Here is a 23,472-nt window from a genome sequence, read left to right on the forward strand (position 1 = left end):
AGCTCTGATGGAAAAGACAATACAAGATGCCTGTTACTTCTCACAAGGAAAATTGTTAAATGAATAAGCACTTAAATCAAGAGGTCAGGCAAAGAACAAAACAACTGTAATGGGGAAAAAAGGAATGATTAAAGATATTTTATAAATATAACAATGTAACAATACAATTAGTAGCACTGGTAAATATCTAAGATCTAGTTCTTTGGGGGGAAAACCCCATTAAATTAAATACTAGCTATCTTAACAAGGACAAAATTAAAGAAGTCACAAACATATTAAATTAGGAAAAAGACAGAGTAAATAACAATACATATTAAAGTAAAACATTCATACTACAATAAATAATGGAATGGATGATATTCTAGAAAATATTCAAATTTCCAAAACAAATTTAAGAAGAAAAAAACTTTAAGAGACAATACCTGGGAGAGAAAATTTTAAAGTTGTTAATGAATAAATAAATAAATGGGGGAGAACAGACAAATCTCCTGTACATAAAAATTCCAAGTAATTTATATAGATACTCTGCCTTCAAAGAGGCAGAGCTTCACTTCCCATTCTTGAATGTCAGAAGTACTTAGACTTGCTTCCAAAAAGTAAAGTATGCAAATGAAGGGGGTGGGGGTAACTTTACAGTAGAGAAACCTGAAAAACCTCAGCCACATAAACAAGGTTAACATTACTAATGAAAAGTCATGTTGATTGCAAGTACCCTTGATATGATGTTATGAGAATGGCACTTCATCTCTGTGGTCTTCCTCCCCCAAACATATAACACCTATCTTATCATGAGAAAAGAAAAATGGGCACATTCAAATTAAGGGACACTCTTTAAAACACCAGTGGTATTCAAACCCAGAAAGGTCATCCAAAACAAGGAAAGTCTGAGAAACTGCCACAGAGATTAGGAGACATGATAACTAAGTGTAATGTGATATTGTGAATGCATCCTGGGCGAAGAAAAAAGAACAGTACAGAAAACTAGTGAAATCTGAATAAAGTATTTAATACTTTGTCATGACAAATGTACCATAGTAATATAAGAACTTAACAACAGAGCTAGCCAGTTAGCTCAGTTGGTTAGAGCACTGTGCTGATAACTCCAAAGTACAAGGTTTGATCCCTGTACTAGCCAGCTGCCAAAAAAAAAAAAAAAAAAAAAAAAGAACTCAATGTGGAAACTAGGTAAGGGCATCATATGGGAACTCACTAAACTACCTTTACAACCTTTCTGTAAATCTAAAACTATATTAAAACAAAAGGTTATTTGTTTTTTTTTTTTTTAAAGCAGTCAAAGAACTAGATAGAATCTCCTAAAAATGAACCATAACTATTTAGTTTCGGAGCTGAAGCTTTAAAATAAATTTTCTGTGAAGGGGATAAGATTTCAAGGTTTCTATACTTTATTAAGCTGGCAAAATGATTTGACTACTAGACTGTACATAATATGATACTGAGTAATCACTAACAATTCTATACAAAGAAATATACTCAAAAACACTATAGGCAAATCAAAATGGAACTCTTAAAAAATGTCCAAGTGATCCACAGGAAAGCAGGTAAAAGAAAACAGAGAAAGAAAAAACAAAGATGAAAGAAAACAAAAAAATAAAATTGCAGACTTAATACCTAGCTCATCAACAATTACTTTAAATATAAAAGGTCTAAATATACCACTGAAAAGACGGATTCACAAGGTGAATTAAGAAAAAAAATGACATAACTATATGCTCTCTACGAGAAATTAAAATATAATAATAATCGTATGTTGAACATTAAAAGGATGGAAAAAGATACACCATATATGATGGCTAATTTTAGTATCAACTTGACTAGATCAAGGAATACCTAGAAACCTGGTAAAGCATTATTTTGGGGTGTATCTATGAGGGTGTTTCCAGAAGAGAATGGCATGTGGGCCGGAGCGGATGGGACAGGAAAGATCCACCTTCAGTATGCGTGGGCAGCATCCAATCTGCTGGGGGCCCAGAGAGAATAAAAACAGAGGAAAAGGTGAATCTCTCTCTTTATCCACTGGAGCTGGGATACACTCTTCTATCCTGTCCATGGGCATCAGAACTAAAGGCTCTTTAGTCTTTGGGTTCCAGAATTTACATTAGTGGAACAAATGGGCTCTCTGGCCTTGGTCTCAGACTGAGAATTACACCATTAGCTTCCCAGGTTCTTAGGCCTTTGGACTTGGATTGAGCCACACTACTGGCATATAGTTTGCAGACAGCATTTCATAGGACTTCTCAGCCTTCATACCCTAATAAATCTCATCTCATACATATTTATATACATATCCTATTGGCTCTGTCTCTCTGGAGAACTCTAAAACAAAGCAAATATTAGTCAAAAGAAAGAAGGTGTAGCTGTATTGACACCAGAAAAAGTTTACAGAGGGAAAAAAATTAATAGAAATATAGAAAGACATTATATGACAAAATGGTAATGATAAAATTACATAATGATTCCATTCACCAAGATGACATAACAATCCTAAATAAGTATAAACCAAACAACAAAGGTGCAAAACACTGAAGCACAAACTGGTGGACAAGAAAGGAGATATACATAAATCCACAATTATAATTGAAGACTTCATCATTCTTCTCTACTCAATTAACAGAATAACTAGAAAGAAAATCAACAACACAGAACTTAACAACACCATCAACCAATAGGATCTAATCAACATTTATATAACACTCCAATAAATAATAGTAGAATACGCATTCCTTTCTGGCATCCATACAGCATAAACAAAGACAGAGCATATCCTGGGCCATAAAACAAACCTCAAAGAATTTATATTAACTGAACTATGCACATACTTTACGACGATGTACAATACTGATACTGTACTGTAGTTTATAAGATATAATCACTGGGAGAAACTAGGTGAAGTACAGGAGACCCCTCTGTACTATCTTTGCAACTTCTTATGAAATTATAAATATAATCAAAATATAATACTAAAAAAGTAGTAGATAACACAAAACTACAGACCAATTTCATTTATAAATATTTATTTTAAAACCCTAAAAAACTTTTGCATATCAAATCCAGCACAACGTTAGACAAAATAATGAACCATACTGTAACTATTCAACATATATGTAGTGAATGGCTAGTTAATATCTAAAGCTACTATGTGCCAGATGATAGGAGGCTACAGGAACAGAAACAGCCAATTATTCTCACAGGACTATTTTATAATGAAATAGAGAAGAAAGGCCTCTATGAAAATTGAGGGGCAAGAAGCACTTGGCCATGCAAAGAGATGGGAAAAAAACATCCTGGGGAGAGGTAATAGTAAAAGCAAAGGTCCTAAGGAAGGAAAAAAATACATCTATGCATAGCTTATTCAGTAAACTAAGAGGTCGATGTGGTGCAAGTATAGTCAGGAAGGGAAAGAGAGAGATGACATGAGGCAAGAGAGGGAGCCACAGTAAGATCATGTAAGGTTTTACAAGAGGTTGGATTTTATGATGCATGTAATTGGAAGTCACTAAATATAGAAGTATACTGTTACAAGGTTCTTACATAAGACATGAGGTGCTATAAAGTACACTTCTATACTACTTGCAAGTATTTAATTCTGATACAGAAGAAAAGAAAAAATGGTATGTATGAAGCTTATAAGATGTGTCACATATAGATAGAGCATATGTATGTTAAACATTAATAGAAATGAATAAAAGGACCATAAGATACCTAATATTCATTAGTCATTAAACATACATGAAACATCTGGGCCCCTAAATATTCATGAAATGCTAAATATACAGAAAGCATCAAATATTCAGTTTATATGAAGTTTCAGTTAAGCCACACATTGATGACATCTATTCAGGCCCTGTGTGGTTCTTTGCCTAAGAAACACAAATAAAATCCACAGATGTTCACCAAGCTCACTGTTAAACTACAGCCGGGGCCAACTCTGCATGTCTCAGTGTCTCTTACACAGCAAATACATGTTATTGGCTTAAGATAGTTACTATGTGGATTTAGGTAGTGTCCACTTCACCCTGCTTGCACTTTACCTAAAATATGTTAATTCAACCTACCACTTGCTTCTCACTGTATGTACTTAATTGATTTAATAAATTGTATGAGATTTTTTTTTTATTTCATCCGTGATCCTTTACATTCAATGAGCTTTCAGCTACTTTGTCTGGTAGTATATTTGGAGGTGGCCATTATATCAAGGTAATGGTAATTACTTACATGACAGTAGGTAGTACAGGATAAATTAAAGATGCATATTACAAATTATACACCAATCACTAAAAAGGAAAATACATAATTGATCCAAAAGAAGGCAGGGAAAAAAATGAGAACAAAAGGTACAATAAAAATCTAGTAGTAAGATTCAAATACAATAATATTAATACTTACATTAAAAGAAAATGTTCTAAAAGAAGACTAATATTGTCAGATTGGGGAAAAAAAAGGCAAGCCCCAACTACATCCATCTTCAAAAAAACAACTTTAAACATAAAGGCATAGATACATTCAGAGTTAAGGGATGGGTTAGAGTGTGGTGTTATTACACCAAGGTCGAGGGTTCGGATCCCCATACTAGCCAGCCACCAAAAGAATAAATAAAAAAGAGCTAAGGGGTGGGAAACTGTATGTCTTATGAACACTAACCAAAGAAAGCTGCCAAAGTGATGATAATAACATCACATAAAATAGATTTCAAGATAAACAATACTACCAGAGATAAAGAGGGTCATCTCATAATAATAAAGGGGTCCATTCATCAAGATGGCATATAATCCTAAACTTAATTTTTGCATGGAATAACAGAGCTTCAAAACAGAAAACAAAACTAATATAACTGAAAGGGGAAACAGTCAAAGGCCACAATTATACTCAGAGACTATTACTTCTCTCTCAATAAGTGACAGACAAGTACACAGAAAGCCAGTAAAGATACAGAAAACTTGAACAACACTAGCAACCTGTTTGACATCATTGATATTCACTACAGACTACAACAAACAACAGCAGAATATGCATTCTTTACAAGTATAGAGGGAATATTTACCAAAATAGATGATATACTGGACTATAAAATAAGTCTGAAGAAACTGTATAAGATGGAAATAATACAAACTGTATTGTCTAACCACAAAATAAATTGAAATCAATAAAAAATATTTCTGATATTCCCCCAAATAATGGAATACTAACAATTCTAAACAATCCATGAATCAAAAATGAAGTTACAAGGAAAATTAGAAATTACATTGAACTAAGTGAAAATGAAGACACAACATAAAATTTATGGAATGGAACTAAGGCAGTTTTTAGCAGGAAATTTATAGTGCTAAATAATTAGATTAGAAAAACAGAGAAGTCTCAAACCAATGACCTAAGCTTCTTACATTAAAGAAAGCTAGAATAATAGCAAGAAAGGAAACCAAAAAGAAACAAAAGGAAGTTTTATTAAAGAGCAAAATTAATGAAATAAATACTAAAACAAAAATATGTAAATAAGTAAAAAACCCAATAAAACCAAAAGGTAGTTCTTTGAGAAGGTAAGTAAAGTAAATAAACCTCCAGCCAAGTGGATCGGAGGGAAAAAAAAAAAAGACAGAATATTCAAATTATTATTGTCATTCAAATAAGCAATATCAGAAATGGGAAGAAAGAAAATGAACTTTAACTCTCACTTCACACCATATACAAAAATTTACCAAGCATATCATAGATCTAAATTTAATAGCTAAAACTATTATGTTTCTAAAACAAAATGAACAAATTTTGTAAACTTGGTTTTGACATGTATTTCTTATTCTTAAAGTAGTAAAGTACTAAAAAAAAGTTAAACTTCATCAAAATGAAAAACTTATACCCTTCAGAAGACATTATTATCAAAATGAAAAGGTAAGCCACAACTGCAAGAAAATATTCAGAATATGTATCTGACAAAGTACTTGTATCTAGATATAAAAAGAACTATTACAACTCAATAACAAGAAAACAAACAATGCAATAAAAAATGAGCAAAAGTTTATACAGATACTTCACCAAAGAAGATGTACAGATGGCAAATAAACCCAACAGCAGAAGGCATTACAAAAATGCAAATTAAAGCTACACTGATATACTTACCACAAATCCATCAGAATGCTGAAAACTAAAAAGATTAATCATACCAAATGTTAGAATGTGAAGCAACCACAACTCTCACACACTGTTAATGGTAACCTAAAATGGCACAGCCACTTTGAAAAACTTTTTTGTAGTTTCATAAAAGCTAAACATATACCTATTATATAACTTGGCCATTCCATTCCTAGGGATTTACCTAAGAGTAATGAAAGCGTAAGTCCACACAAAAACCTGTATACAAATGTGCACCACTGCACTATTCATATTAGCCCCAAAGTGAAAACAACCCAAATATCCATCAACAGTTGGATAGATAAAGAAATTGTAGAATATCCATACAACAGAATAGTATTCAGTAATGAAAAGAAAGAAACTACTAAGTCATGCTACAACACAGATGAACTCAAACTAAGTATGCTCAATGGAAAAGGCCAGGCAAAAAGAGTACATACCTTATTACTATTTATGTAAAATTTTAGAAAATGAAAACTAACCTACAACGACAGAGAGTAAATTAATAGTTGCCCAAGAGAACACTGTGACATCAGCAAAATGGCAGAGTAGGAGGTTCCAACCTTCATCCCAACACAGAAACATCACTTTTGGCAACCACCCACAGATGAGAATACCTTTGTGGAAGCCCAGAAGTCTATCTGAGAAGTTCCAACACCCAAGTGGACCAAAAAATCCAAGAGTGGACACATTGAAAAGGGTGAGAAGAGAAGCTTCACTTTACCCACATCAGCACTCCCTCAAGACAGCACAACTCAGTGCTGAGAAGAAGGCCCCCATGACCCACAATTTCTCCCATGGGAAAAAATAAAAATAAGTGGAGTGCCTGGCTTCCCCAGCCTTGAGGGACACTGTCCAAAAGGCCAACTTCTGTCCCACTGCACTCAGAATAATGAGGGGATCTGCACAACCAAATTGTCTGGGGGCAGCCTGGAGCAAGGAGAAGGGGTGAGAGTGCACAGCAAACAAAGTGCATGTAATTCATAACAGCCAGCCATGAATGCTACTAACTGGCTTGCAGAATCCATGTTATAGTGTGAATATCCCCCCAAGCTCATGTTGGAACTTAATTCTCAATATGATATTTGAAATTGGGCCTTGAAGAAGTGATGGGAACACAATAGTGATGTGCTCATGAATGAATTAATCCATTCATGGATTAATGAGTTAAGGATGAATGGTTATCACAGGAGTAGGACAAGGGGTTTTAGAAGGAGACTAATTAAGCACATTGAAGTGCTCTTGTCCAGCCCTCATGATGTGATTGCCAACATCACCATTCGACTCTGTAGAGTTCCCACCAAGAAGAAGGCCCTAACCGGATGTGTTCCCTGGATCTTGGACTTACCATACTACAAAACAGTAAGAAATAAATTTTGTTTCCTTATAAATTACCAGTTTCAGGTATTCTGTTATCAGTGACATAAAATGGACTAAAATACCCCATTAAGAGGAACTGCACCCTGACACACACACCCAGGATAACACCCTAAATATCCCCATGCATGGCCCATGTCAGCTCCTGCAGACAACACATAATCTTAACAACAGGTGCATATCTAAGCAGCCAGTTTGACTGTGTTGGATTGAGATTGAGAGAATGAGCACAATCTTGAACACTTCAGGAAAATGCCCTAGGGAAAATAAACAAGAGAATCTCAGCACCAGGCCTGGATTTGTAAGATCAAGAGAAGGCACACAATCCTAAGACTTCTCCCCTAAGAGTGAACAAGTGGAGTGGAGCAGACACATCCAGATTAAAGATTTGAGAGATCCCCATAATCTCTAGCTAGGATCAGTGGTGATGGTCTTTCTTTCCCAAGTCAGTCAGTAAATACTGTAGTGGGTGACTACTTCTTCAGATGCAAAGACAGCAATGCAAGGCTTCAAGAAACATAAAGAATGAAGGAAATGTGACACCAACAAAGGATCAAAATAAAACTCCAGTGGCTGATCCCAAAGAAAAAAAAATCTGAAATAGCCTGACAAAGAATTAAAATAATCATCTGTTAAAAACTCACTGAACTACAAGGAAACACAGAGAGACAAGCAAATACATTTAGGAAAACAATACATAAACAAAATGAGTTCAACGAAGAGACAGCATAACCAAACAGAAATTCTAGAGCTAAAGAAAAAAATTTCCAAACTGAAGAATTCTGAATAGAGATCTTCACCAGCAGCTTTGATCAAGAAGAACAAAGAATTAGCTAAATCAAATTCAACTAATACGAAAAGAAAAAAGAATGAAAAAGTAAAGAAAATCTATGGGACTTATGGGACACAATCAAGCAAACCAACTGTGAAAATTCCAGAGGAAGCACAAACACACAAAATGGGCAGAAATCTTGCTCATAAAAAATAATGAAAAAAACGTCCCCAATCTGGAGAAGGAAATGAACATCCTCATCCATGAAGCACCCCCCCAAAAAAACAATATATATTAAATATAAAGGAATCTTCACTGAGAAATACTGTAATGACATTTTCAAAAGTCAAAACCAAAAAGAATTTAGAAAATTATAAGAAAAAAGCAGCCTGTCAACTCAAAAAAAGCTCTAGAAGACTATCAGAAGATTTCTCAACAGGTCAGGATAGAATGGAATAATATATTCAAAGTGCTGAAAGAACAAACTGCTGAGAAAGAATGCTACACCTGGCAAAGTTGTCCTTTGGAAATTAAAGGGAGATGAAGAATTTCCCAGCCAAACAAAAGCTGAGAGAGTTCATTACCACTCGACCTGCCTTAGAAGAAATGTTAAAGAGAGCTCTTCAAGTGTAAACAAAATGATGCTAACTAACAACATGAAAACATATAAAGGTACAAAACTCATTGGCAATGGTAAGTATGTAGTCAAATTAAGAAAATTCTAATACTGTAATGGTGTTATATAAATCACCTTTACCTCTAATACAAAAGTTAAAAGACAAAAGCACTAGAAATAACTATGCCTACAATAATTTTTTAATAATACACAATATAAAAAAGGTGTAAGCTGTCAAATCAATAACATGAAATGTAGAGGAAGGAGAAATTAAAGTGTAGAGGTTTTGTGTGTGATCAAAATTCGTTATCAGCTTAACATAGATTGTTATATAAGACTTTTGTGTTAGCCTCACAGTAATCATATACACACCAAAAAAAAATACATATTAGATACACAAAAAATAAAGAGGAAGCAATCAAAGCATATCATCACAAAAAATAATCGAATTACAAATGAAGGCATCAAGAGAGGAAGAAAAGGAACAAAGGAACTACAAAAGCAGAAAATGATGAAAATGGCAGTAGTAAGTCCTTACATATGAATAATTACTTTAAATGTAAAGGGATTAAATTCTTCAATCAGAAGACAAAGAATGACTGAATAAATAAGAAAAAAAATCCAACTAAATGCTACCTACAAGAGACTCACTTTAGATTTAAGGACACACACAGGCTGAAGGTGCAGGGATGGAAAAGATATTTAAAGTAAACGGTAACCAAAAGGGAGCATGAGTATATTTATATCAGACTAAATAGACTTTAAGTCAAAAACTGTCACAAAAGACAGAGAAGGTCATTATATAATGAAAAAGGAGTCAGTTCATCAAGAAGATATAACAATTGTCAATGTATATGCACCTAACATCAGAGTATCTAAGTACATAAAGCAAATACTAACACCAAATACTAAATAAATGGTGAAAGAGATAGAGATAACTGAAGGGAGCAAATACTAACTTAAGGGAGAACTAGCAATGCAATAATACTAAGGTACTTCAATACCCCTACTTTCAACAATGGATAGATCATCTGGACAATCAATAAGGAAACGTTGAACTTGAACAACACTATAGACCAAACAGAACTAACAGACATATGCAAGTATAGAACATTCCATCCAGTAGCAGTAGAATACATAATCTTCTGAAGCACACATGGAACATTCTCCAAGACAGATCCTATGTTAGGCCACAAAATTAGTCTTCACAAATTCAACAAAAGTAAAATCATAGAAGTAATGTTTCTAACCAACCATAATGGTATAAAACCAATAACAGAAAGAAAATTGAAAAATTCACAAATAAGTGAAAATTAAGCAACACACTCCTGAACAATCAATGGGTCAAAGAAGAAATCAGAAGGGAAAATGAAAAATATATTGAGACAAACAAAAATAGAAACATAACATATCAAAGTATACTGACAGCAGCAAAATCAGTTCTAAGAGGGAAACTTGTGGCTGTAAAAAAGTACATTAAAGGGAAAAAAAGATTTCAAGGAACTAGAAAGAGAAGAACAAACTAAGACTAAGGTTGCAAGAAGGAAGAAAATAGAGATCAGAGTGGAAACAAATGAAATAGAGACTAGAAAAACAATAGAAAAGATCAATGAAAGTAAGACTTGGTTTTTTGAAAAGATAAAATTGACAAATGTTTGGATAAAGAAAAAAAGAGAAGACTCAAGATTATAAACAAAAGAGGAGACATTACAACTGATACCACAAAAATACAAAGTATGATAAGATATTACTATAAACAATTATATGCCAACAAATTGTAAAACCTAGAAAAAAATGAATAAATTCCTGGAAACATACAAACTACCTAAAGAAACAGAAAATCTGAGCATCCTAAAAACAAGTAAAACTATTAAACAAGTAAACAAAAACTTCTCAACAATGAAAACCCCAGTATCTGATGACTTCACTGGTGAACTCTACCAAACATTTAAAGATGAATTAATGCCAATTGTTCTCAAATGCTTCCAAAAAGATTGGAGAGGAGGGAACACTTCCTAACTCATTCTATGAGGCCAGCATTACCCTCCTACCGAATCCAGACAAGGACACTGCAATGAGAGAAAATTACAGGCCAATATTCCTGAAAAACATAGATGCAAAAATCCTCATCAAAATACCAGCACATTAAATCCTAACGTAATCAACTGCGATTTATTCCTGGGATACAAGTATTGGTTCAACATATGCTAATGTATAAATGTAATACACCACATTAACAGAATGAAAATACAAACACATAAACATCTTTTTTTTTTTCTTTTTTTCTTTTTTTGTGACTGGTAAGGGGATCGCAACCCTTGGCTTGGTGTCAGCCGCACCGCGCTCAGCCAGTGAGCACACCGGCCATTCCTATATAGGATCCGAACCCACGGTGGGAGTGCTGCTGCGCTCCCAGCACCTCACTCTCCCGAGTGAGCCACGGGGTCGGCCCACACATAAACATCTTAATAGATACAAAAAAAAGTATCTGACAGAATTCAACATCCTGTCATGATAAAAACTCTCATTTAATTAGGAATTGAAGGAATATATCTCAACAAAGTTAAGACCATGTACAACAAGCCTACAGCTAATGCCATACTCAATGGAGAAAAGCTGAAAACTTTCCCTCAGAATAAAAAGAATGCAAGGATGCTCTCTCACCACTTCTGTTGAACATATTACTGAAAGTCTTACCCAGAGCAAATAGGAAAGAAAGAAGTAAAATTGTCTCTGCAGAGGATAAACATTTTTATTGGGAAACTGTTTGAACTAATAAAGGAATTCAGTAAAGTTGTAGGACACAAAATCAATATTAAAAAACCACTTGCATTTCCATTCACTAACAAACCATCTGAAAAAGAAAATAAGGTTGGGGAGGTTGGGCAGGTTGGGGAGTCCTGCTGGTAAAGGAATCAGACTTGGTAATGTAGTGGTTGGGTTCACTGGTGGCACAGGAGTGAGGGACTGGGTTATTTGTGGTGGCAATAACGGTACTGTTGGTACACCTGTAGTGAGAACATTACTGACAGCTGGTGGAGTTGGGCTAATGGAAAGTCCAGACAGACCCTGTTCAATTCCTGTAGTTCCTGGTGGTGACAAAGATGGGGGATTAACTGAGGACAGCTGGACCTCTGTAAATCCATCTTTAAGAGGAGTAATAGGTGTACCAGTCATTTGTCCTGGAAGAGAAATTTTCTTTCCTTCTTCAAATGGGCGTGTAGGTATTCGATGCAAGTAACCATATCCAATGCCACATCCTAGGCTGCCTTCTCCACCCCATGCAGAATTTGGTGTAATAATCACTTCTCGACAGTTATCAGTGTCTGTGTTGTACACGTAAAGTTTCAGTGGCTTTGCTTCATGTGTTTCAATAAGGCTGAATAGATCTTCAGACTCATTCATGACTGTATCTGCTCCAATGATATAATCACTGTGAGGTCTAAGACCTGCCAGTGCTGCAGGAGAATTTGATTCTACTTCCAATACATGCCAAACGTTTTCATTTGCCCCATCAGAGTTGCAGAAACGAATGCTCACTCCCAACAAGCCCTGGCCACCCCACATGTTACTCGGTGTGACTGAGGTCTCTCGCAGCTCCAGTGTTTTGCTGCTATAGATAAGCATTTTTACAGGCTTTTCGACATTTGCTTTCAGTAGATCCTTAAGCGTGTCATTGTCTTTATTTAGTCTTGAACCATTAATAGAAACATAAAATCAAAGAAAGGCTCCAGTCCAGCTCTATATCCTGGGGAATTTTCTTGCACTCGCAGGACGTGGTAGCCCTCCGTGCCCCCGCCTGGGATCTCGACACTCTGCGAGGAGCCCATGGCGGCGGGCGATCAGGGTGGGCAAGCCGGCTCATGCCAGGTGTGGGCTTACCAGAGCTCGTGAACCCAGGTTTTCCACCTCTTCCTTCCTTGCCTCCCCTAAACCTACCTGGCATCGCACCTCTCCCCATGCCATCCGAGTTCCTCTCGTCATTCCCTCTGGTTCCAGAGGGCTCTTCTGCAGCAAGCTCAGGGGAGTTGCTGTCTTCCCTCCCACCCACCAGCCACCCACCTTCTGACACTGTCACGACTACTGCAAAGGCAGATGCTGCCTCCTCGCTCACTGTGGATGTGACACCCCCCACTTCAAAGGCCCCCACAACTGTTGAGGACAGAGTCAGCAACTCCGCCCCAGCCAGTGAGAAGCCAGTTTCTGAAGCTATGGATGCAAATGCTTCTGAGTCACCTTAACTTTGAACCGTTCCTTGGAATTGGCGTGGTATATTTACTTAGCCACAGGAGAGTGTCTGGAAATGCAAACTATCATTAATTTCATACTAGTTTGTACTGTATCTGTAGGCGTCCTGTAAATAATTCTAAGGGGAAAACTAAGCAAGAGGACGTGGGCTGCCAAGTTGGTGTGGGGCTCACGGGCCAGGGAGGGGAATGTCAGAAAGTGCTTGTATTTTGAACAACCAAAAATAATTGTAAGGGTGGCTTGTTGCCAGGCTTCCACTGCCATTGTTGGGGGTGTACATCTTTGGGAAATGTGGTGGCAGGGTTTCCACTTGGTTCCTTGTCCCCTTGCTGCTCCTTCTGTAAGAAAATGGAATATTTTATGCCTAGTCTTCACACACAACATTTCTTGTACTTTGTAAATTGTTTGCGAGAATGCAGACCACCTCACTAAACTGTAAGAGGAAAAGATGTTTTACTTTTGGTCTCCATGAATCGCATCTCTAGTAAGGTTTACATGAAAATTCTAACTGAAAGTGTTTGTTAAAGTTACACAACGTGCACTATTAATTGAACATCTTTTTATTCAGTCTATACTCAGATCCTTGTTTTGAGCTCTCAAAATTACTCAGACAACATTTTGTAACTGCTGTTGTTGCTTTATACGTCTACCATAAAATGGCATTTAAAAAGAAATAAAGGAGGTGTTGCACAGTTTAAAAAAAAAAAAAGAAAACAATCCCATTTCCAATAGCAGAAAAAAGAATAAAATATGTAGGTATAAAGTTAACCAAGAAAGTGAAAGATCTGCACACTAAAAACTATAAAGTATTAATTATAAAAATTAAAGCAGAAAAAAGTAAATGGAAAGATATCTCTTGTTCATGAATTGAAAGAATATTGTTAAAATCTCCATACTGTCCAAAGCAATCTGTCAGATTTAATGAAATTCTTACCAAAATTCCAATGACATTTTTCACAGAACTAGAAAAACAAATCCTAAAATTCATATGGAACTACAAAAGACCTGGAATAGCCAAAGTAATCTTGAGTAAGAAGAACAAAGCTTACTTTGAGGCATCATAATTCCTGATTTCAAATTATATTACAATGCTATGGTAATCAAAACAGTATGATACTGGCATAAACATTAAAAAAAAGATACACAGACCAATGGAACACAACGGAGATCCCAGAAATAAACCTATTTATATATGGTCAATTAATTTTCCACAAGGGCACGAAGAATACACAATGGGGAAAGGATAGTTTGTTCAATAAATGGTGTTGGAAAAACTTGATATCCACACACAAAAGAATGAAACTGGACCCTTATTTCACACCACACAAAAAGATCAACTCAAAATGGACTGAAGGGCTGCCTGGTTAGCTCAGTTGGTTAGAGCACAGCCTTGTAACACCAAAGTCAGGGGTTTGTTTCCCCATACCCACCAATGCCAAAAAGCAAAATGGACTGAAGATACAGGTGAGATCTGAAACTGGTAAGACTCCTAGAAGAAAACATAGGGGAAAAGTTCCCTGACAGTAGCCTTGGCAAGATTTTTTGGATATGACACCAAAAGTACAAGCAACAAAAGTAAAAACAGACAAATGGGACTACATCAAACTAAAAAGTTTCTGCACAGCAAAGGAAACAATAAAATGAAAAGGCAAACTATGGAATAGAAAAAAATATGTGCAAACCATGTATCTGACCAGAGGTTAATATCCAAAATATACAGGGATTCATACAACAACAACAAACAATTAAAACATTGGCAATGGACCAGAATAGACATTTCTCCAAACAAGACTTGCAAATGGCCAACAGGTATATGAAAAGGCTCAATATCACTAATCATCAGGAAATACAAATAAAAACCACAAGGAGATATCACCTCACACGTTAGGATGGCTATTAGCAAAAAGACAAGAGATAAATATTGGCAAGGACGTGGAAAAAAGGGAATCCTTGTAAACTACCCATGGGAGTATAAATTGGTAGAGCCAATATAGAAAACAGTATGGAGGTTCTTTAAAAAGTTAAAAATAAAACTGTCATATGATCAAGCAATCCCACTTCTTGGTATATATCCAAAGGACCTGAAATCGCTATCTTGAAGACATATCTGCACTCCTATGTTCATCGCAGCATTACTCACAATAGCCAAGATACGGAGACAATCCAAATGTTTGTTGACAGATGAACAGATAAAGAAACAGGGTATATATATCCAATGGAATAATATTCAGCTTTAAAAAAGGAGAAAATCTTGCCATTTGGGACAACATGGATGGACCAGGAGGGCATTATATTAAGTAAAACAAGCCAGACACAGAAAGACAAATACTGTATAATCGCATTTATATGTGGAATCCAGAATGGTCAAACTCATAGAAGCACAGAGTAGAATGGTGGTTGCCAGGAGCGAATAGAGGGGAGAATAGAGAGGTGATATTTAAAGAGCAAAAAAATTTCAGTCACACAGGATAAATTCTGGAGATTTACTATACTGCATAGAGCCTATAACTAATGATACCATATTATATACTTAAAATTTGCTACGAGGGTAGATCTTAGGTTAAGTGTCTTATCACCAAAACAAAAAACAAACAAAAAAATCAACAATAATAATAATAAAGAGGGGTGGAAGAAACTTTGGGAGGTGATGGATATGTTTATGGCCTTGATGGAGGTGATGGTTTCAAGAATATATACTTATCCCCAAACTCATCTAGATGTAACATTAAATATGTACTGCTATTTATATGTCAATCATACCTCAATAAAATGGTTTTAAAAAATTAAAAATAAAAATAGTTGCCTGGGACAGGAATGTGGGTAGAGACAGAAGGATTGCAAATAGTCACAAGGAAATTTAGGGGATGATGAATATGTTCATGATCTTGATCACATATATAAGTATATAAGTAACAAATCAAATCATACATTTTAAATATATGCAACTTGCATGCCAATACTGTCAATAAAACATGGAAATATAAAGAATAATGATAAGTATGGTATTTCAAGTCACCATAATGACAGATTAAATCAATAAACAGTTGGAATGATAACTTGATGATGGTGAGAGGGAAGTGTGGAAGAAGAGATAAGCTAGATTTGTACTCAATCCTTAAAACAAAATTATTTTGGAGCAAAGATTTGTGATTTAATTATGAAATGATAAATGTATAGAATAAAAGGATTAATTAATATTTTATACTTTTAAAGGGGAAGTCCTTTCCTAAGAATTCTGGAAAACAGGTAAGCTATAAAAGCAGAAAGAATGATAAATATACCTTACATATTAAAAAAGCAGTCAGGTAAAAATACAAACAACAATTTAAAAGACTGACAACGCTCAGTCGTTCTAAGAGTGTGGCAAAGCAGGTGTTGCTTTTATACACTACTGTGCTGGAAAACTTTTATCATCATTTGGAAAGTAATGTTAAAATACAAAAGATGTGTATACTTTAGTGTAACAATTCAACATTCAAGAACTTTTTCTATGGAAACTCACACAGGTATACAAAGATATGATAAAGATATTCTGTTCAGTATCCCCCATATTAGAAAAAAGTTTGGGGGGAGACTTGAAATGTCCATCAATGGGACTGGCTAAATAAATCATGCTCATGCAATGAAATATTACATGGTCATTAAAAAGAATTAAAAATACACATGTGTGCAAGCACATGCATGCGTACACACACCCCAACACTGCTGCCATGGGTATTACAAAGTAAGATAGATACAAAATAGAACAGTATGGTCCCAATTTTTTAAAAAGATGAGACAGACATGATACATGTGTGGAAAATAATAAGAATATGCATCCAACTTAAGCCATGAAATTATGGGAGACCTTCACAGGCTCTATTAAACATTTCTGTGTTGTTTAAGCTCTTTACAAGAATGCGTGGTTTTTGTTACCAAAAAATATAAACCTAAAATTTCTATGTAATAACTTGCCCTTACTGGCTTTGCATAACAGTCTTCCTCCAACTTGGCACCTTTAATAAATCCAAAATTCAATTTCACTTGCTAGAGCAATTTAAAAAGCTCTACCTTTTCCATAACTCTGTAAACTGATTTAGTATATCAGATTTCCTGGCTCAGTCTGAAAATCCTTTGCAGTTCTGGATAAGTGCATAAATTTTGCACTTTCTGACTCATCCAGAAAACAAATGAAAAAGAGCATCAACAGCAAATGTTAATAAATGTTTGCTGCTTTATTAAATCAGAATTGGTAACTATTTGTTGACATTACTTTCTCAAAAAGTGGGTATTCTCAGTTGTTTTGTTCACAAATAAATGTTTTGGGGCCCTATGTTACTAACGAATTTTGAGACAAAGTAACTTTCAGTGGTTACACATCGAGAATGAGTAATCACTGATTTTACACTAGGCTCTTCCAGTAATTCTTTGCATTTACCAAGTCATTTTACATTGTTCCATCTTTCAAAGGGCTCTAAATATACATGGTTTGGGAACAGTGTAACTCTGCAATGCCTGACTACACAAGCATTTTCTTTTTTAACACAAGCCTGAAACTAAAGTTGACCAATGGCCAGTGACTGAGCATTTCCAGATACTACAGAGTTAGGAAAGAAGTTCAGAGGTATCACTAGCTATAGCCAAAATTCAGGAGAGTGACAACCACTGCCTTTTTGTGAATATGTCACACTGAAGAACACTGACCCTTCTTACTATTTCATCATCTAATTCCTCAATCAATTAAGAGTAAAAACCAAAAACTCAAAAGCTTACAATCTTGAGAAATACATGATTTAACATCTTCTCACTTATCTACTTTTCTCCCATGCTTTCTAAGACCGTCTCCTTTAGAGAAAAGGAAGAATGAGTACTGTCCGTTTCCTCAAAGTGAAGTCCAGGACTTAGAGCAGAATTAGAAACAAGACAGATGAAGATAAAACTCAAGATTCCACTGGCGTGGGAGAAGCCATATGTAACACATTCCCAACATGAGCCCTGTGATTGGTCAAAGACATACTAAGCTTTTTTAGCTTTTTTCATTGGGTACGATATGTGATTTTTATCTTAATAAAACTAGTTATGCAAAAACTAGTTATGCTTTATCTCAAGTTTACTGATATGTTTATTTTACTTATTTCACCCCATGTATTCAGCTAACATGGTATGATCAAATTAAAGTCATCTGTTCAGTTGCTACTTGGGCAACTTCATTCAATCCAGTATCAATACATTGTGTCCTAGTCTTAGAGAACTATTTTGCAAATACAAATTTATGACACAAAGCTACCTAGAATGGATAAATTCAAATCTATTTTCATTCTCTCCCTTCCCCCAAAAAGCACCTCACAGTACATACTTTAATGGCAGTACATGTCAGCAGTGTGTAAAGTCATCTTTGTATACAACAGGAATTTGTTATACAGTTCCATTTTGCAATCTACGAAAGGCCTAAATGGGTATAAGTGTAGGTTGAAGAATGAGATTTATCTCCTATATCTGATAGGTATTCTTTGTATAAATTTGAAAGTATCTTCCTAAGTCAAGCACTTTGAAATTTTAATCAAATCTTGTTTTCTATTTTAGAAATTTTTGCCCATGTGCATTGGAGAATCTTGTAAATGGCATACTGGACACAAGCATACAGGTTCTTCGAATTATAAGGAACTTATCACTTCAACATACTCTAAGAATCAATTCACATTAGTTGAGCTGCAACTAGAGTGCAGTAAAGCAATTTTATAAACTTGACGAATACACAGGATTGAAAACATTTCTTGAATGTAATGTGCCTGCCAGTCTATACTATGTTGGTATTTCAGTGATTAAATCCTTTAGGATCCACAGGTCAAAAAAGAAACTCTTTTCTAAAGATACAGTTGACTTGAAAGATTTACTAAAGCTGGCTGTAACTGCTATTCTTGATAATTGATAAAACAATATAATTGTCAAACTAGTGTATTGTTAATCCTATTTTTATTGTTAACATTTTGCCCTGAAACTACTCTTCAACTGTTTGTTTTGGAATAGACACATAAAATATCATGACTGTGATATTTTGGCATATATTGGAAAATCTGCTATGAATAAAGATTTTTTCCAATAAAATAAAGTTCGCCTATATTACTTGGCATGAAAATGATTGATTGAAGTAGGCCAAAACATAAACCACAGAAACAAAATGAAGAGAGATTGGAGTTATAGCAAAATTCAAAGCCTGATACGTCCAAATTCACCCTTAAGACACATTTAAAAGCAATTTCTATTCTCTGGAAAGCGGTAAAGTGGAAAAAAGAATGCTCTCCATCCTGCTCATCCGGCAATTCTGCACTCAAAAGCCAAGCCATCAGACTCTTCCGACAGCTCACATTCTTCAGGAACCAGCATTTATTAAGCTGATCCAGAGTGCCTTAATGTCATAGACCCTGAACACTGTGTATACTACAAATCCATTCAGCTTAATGCATTCATGCTTCCTGAGCCTCTGCTCCCCACCCAGGTGGGCCCTGCCAGGGAAACAGTGCTCAGCTCCCACCAAAGAAACTTTTGCAAGCAATCAGCTACCTGGCTTTCTCCACTGCTTGGCCTGCCAAAGGCAGGGAAATTTGCAGCTGGAGCTCAAGACTGAAAACATTCTGACCACTCTTTGAATGTGGTATCAGAACTCTGGGGACCTTAGATCAGACCTCTGAGACTGGCTCTGTCTTTTATGCTCTCTTCCCCACAGTCCTTTGGCTGACCTCAAAAGCCTCACTGATGAAGACTTGCTGGGAACTCCCAGAACCTAGCTTTCATCCTGTTTTAGTCTTCTAGGGACTGAAGGAGCTTGGACACTGAACTTTTCAGTACAGGAAACCATAAGCCTGATTCTCTCTGACTCCCATACCTGTGGCTTATCAGCCTACCTCCTCATTACACATATCTCCTGTAGCATGGAGGTTCTAGAAGATCTTTTTTTTTTATTTTCAAGTAGAGGATACTAATTTTGAAGAGCATAAATTATCTCTTCAGTACAAAGTCCTATAGGATTTCATCCCAAACTGCCCTTTAGCCTCATTACCTACCACTTCTCCATGGTTCTCTGATCCATGTGCTTAGGCATATCTAAGTATTACCATTCCATGTCCTGACCTAGTCTTCCCATCCCCCATGCTGTAAAGGCCCCTCCTGAGATAACAACTCCTTTTCCCTCACAGCCCTCTTCAAAGGTCACTTCTGTGAGACTCCCCTCCCCATCACTCAGCAGGGTCTGTCACTCCCTTCTCTGGGGTCCACAGCTTTCTATATCTCTCTCCATAACAACTCCTACTATGCTGTGTTAAAAGACAAAATTACAAGTCTAGTTTTGTAGGTCTTAATTAGCTTTTACGCAATTCTAAAATCGGGCAACAATTCGGACCAAAAATGGCTCAGTTGCTCCACCCTGCCACATGTGCAGGTTATACATGTAGCCAGAGAACAGAAATAGCATACAGAAAATGGAAGTGAGGTACAGATACAGCCGGACTGGTTATAGCTCATGTCTGACTTATTTGAACATGGTTTACACAGTTGGCCACCTTTGATTGACTGAGACTCAGCTATTTGTTCCTGAAGTTACGTTTTTAGTCAGGAACTTATCTGAAGTCCTCTCTGGGCAATTTTAGTTTGATTTAACAGCTCCGACCCAATTATGAGTTTACACATCCTTCTCTCCCCGCAATGTGAATTCAGAGGGCCTACACATTAACCATCTACATAGGAAGTAACACTGTGTCTCCTGAGTTGGCACTTAAAACTAGAGATTGCTTTCATTATTTTTTTTTCCAAAATAATAAAAATTACCACTTGAGGTAATTTAGTTAACCATTTTGAATCCATACTTGGAGCTCTTGGTCTACCACACAACTCCAGAAATGTTTGCTCATCCTAAGATGTCTACGTGGATCTTTTGCACAAATGGGACATCAAATTCAGAATTCTGCTCCTTTCACCTTCACTTGCCTCCATTCCAGCGGGAAAAACAGAGAAGCTGCCTGCAATTCCTGCCCATCAGAAGAGACAGGCTTACTTAATGAAAGACATCTAGGGGAAGATGCACTGCTGGGAAGAGCACATCTTAGGAGGAACTCTGGAAAAGGAAGTTACAAAGCCCAAAAGCAGTTATTAAGTTCATCAAACAGAAGCTAGAGAACAGTTACGGGCTAAGAGTAAAGAAAAAAGTCATCAAGAGGTCACAGTAGACCACCAGCCGAATGAGTCAAATGCTGTTTTGTTGTTTTTTTAATGGCTGGCTAGAAGGCATAAGTAGTAGGCAAGCATGCGGGGCCCCACACAATCGTCTCATTATGCCTTTTTCTGATAAAATCATTGCTAGAAGCTGCTGTGTACATTCTAGACAACATCTGGGCCCTCAAACTTAGAAACCAAACCAAATTGAACTACATACCGTGTTTCCTTGAATCTAGGAATCTATCAGTTCTATGATGCACCATTATTTTATCAAGCACTAAGAAAGAAAAATGCTGCCAATTAAACTATAATATGGTTTCTTATTACTCAGAATTTTTATTTTATTTTTATTGAAAGAGATCTTTTAGACTTATTCAGACATAGATTTTCATAATATATCACTCAGGTATTTATAAAAAGGAAAATAAAAGTGAAATAAATTGGTTAAGGCAATGACAACCCGGTCACCTGGCTGAAAGTAATTGTAAAGCACCACTGATTTGGAAAGTATATCTCAGTTTCAGAAATGTTAAAATCTGGAAAAAAATGTGCATTGCAGAATCAATAAAATACTGTATTATGTCTAGCTCTATGACAAAAATTTTAAAAGGACAGGTAACAGTTCATAGGGTAACTGCTACAATGACATTTCATTAATTAAGAATGCATTTATATAGAAGAAAGTTGAGATTATTCAACTCAAGAAAGACAAAAGCAGAATAGGAATTTAATAACATTCTTCAAGGACATCAAAGTCATGCCCCATAAAGTAGTCATTTCCAAATCCTTTTTTCTTATCTTTTTAGCATTAGGACCTCTTTTTAAGGTTTTTGTTTTTGTTTTGGGTTGCTGGTCTCTGTGAACCCTTGACCTTGGTTTTATAACAAGAACTTCTTTTTAAAATAATATCCTTCAAGAAACCTGAGCATGGAGCTGTTCTAGATAGAGGAAGAGCATCATCCCAGACATGCCTGTGAGGCCACAGGATTCAGGACTGGTTAAAATCCTGACCTAGAGATTAGATGTCACCTTCTACCCATTCCCTAAGACAGCCGCATCACAATGACAAGGGTTTAAACTGTGGCATTGATCAATTGGTTAAACATTTACTGTGGTTTGTAAAATATGAAGCACCTGCTAGGTGTTCAGTATACAGAGATTAATCAGGTATGGAGGGATTTCAGTAACATACAGGAAGGAATTTTCTGTTGGGATTTTAAACCTTGAGATCACTGCCTAAGGATAGGATCGGAACTTTTTATCAGACAATTTTAACAAACAGAGCTGTACTGACCTTAACACATTAGAAGCCCTCCTTCCACAGCTAGAGTATAAATCACATCCACCATTAAGGCCCATTCTAGCTCTAGAACGTCTACACCACCAGTCTCTTTGCATGCTAAAAGTGGCTGAGTTTGGACAGCAGTGGCTCTTACTCCATACCCAACCGTGTGGCCAAACTCAGCAGTCTGCTGAACCATAATCTGCTGAACCACAACAAATTAGCAAGTAATGTGCATCCTACTGAAGGTGGGAAGACATGCATGTCACTTGGCAAAACTTAAAAATCCTAATTAGATAGCTCTACCGCCACACTTCCTCATCTCTCTTCTCTCTATCCCTTCTCCTGATACTGCCTCTAAAACCCCCTTTTAGTGTTCTAAGCAGTTTAATCCAGACTCTAACACTGCATATTCCACTCAGCACAGAAGCTCTCTGTCACCTTGTCACTGGATCATTCTTTGGGAATACTATCCCCGCGCCCAACCCCCCATCCAAAGCAAAAGCTAGGCAAATCCAACAAGATGTCCTGAAAAGGAAAGGGTGATCTGTGGCTAATAATAGTTTTCACCTTTACAGGCATAACAGCACACAAACTATTTGAAAATTTACATTTTAAGATGATTAATAAAAGTTTATTTTTCACTTGTAGAGTTAGAACTATCATAGCTGAACTCCATTGATGACTAAGGAAGGTTAGGCTGATCTGGCTGAGCGAGAATCTCCTCCTTTGCCCTTTGTGTTGTCAGTGAGCTCTGGAGGTAAAGTTCTTGGTAAAAGGAGATAACACACCCAGGTACAAAACAACCTTTCTTTAGCCAACGCCACTCCTTTGCTATAAGCACCAACT

General features: G+C 36.1%; 2 protein-coding genes across 2 annotated transcripts in view; both read right to left on the minus strand.

Moving 5' to 3' along the window:
* The window catches only part of LOC134390840 (Golgi reassembly-stacking protein 2-like), a 30,724-nt gene extending 17,961 nt beyond the window's left edge, over window positions 1–12,763 (minus strand). The window contains 2 exon segments of the mRNA XM_063114619.1: window positions 11,758–12,619; window positions 12,622–12,763. Coding sequence (XP_062970689.1) covers window positions 11,758–12,619; window positions 12,622–12,736 — 977 coding nt within the window. The 5' untranslated portion in view covers window positions 12,737–12,763.
* The window catches only part of ULK4 (unc-51 like kinase 4), a 574,722-nt gene that overhangs the window by 279,518 nt on the left and 271,732 nt on the right, over window positions 1–23,472 (minus strand). The window lies entirely within an intron of this gene.

The sequence above is a fragment of the Cynocephalus volans genome, chromosome 11 (genome assembly GCF_027409185.1).
Source record: "Cynocephalus volans isolate mCynVol1 chromosome 11, mCynVol1.pri, whole genome shotgun sequence".
NCBI classification, from domain to species: domain Eukaryota; kingdom Metazoa; phylum Chordata; class Mammalia; order Dermoptera; family Cynocephalidae; genus Cynocephalus; species Cynocephalus volans.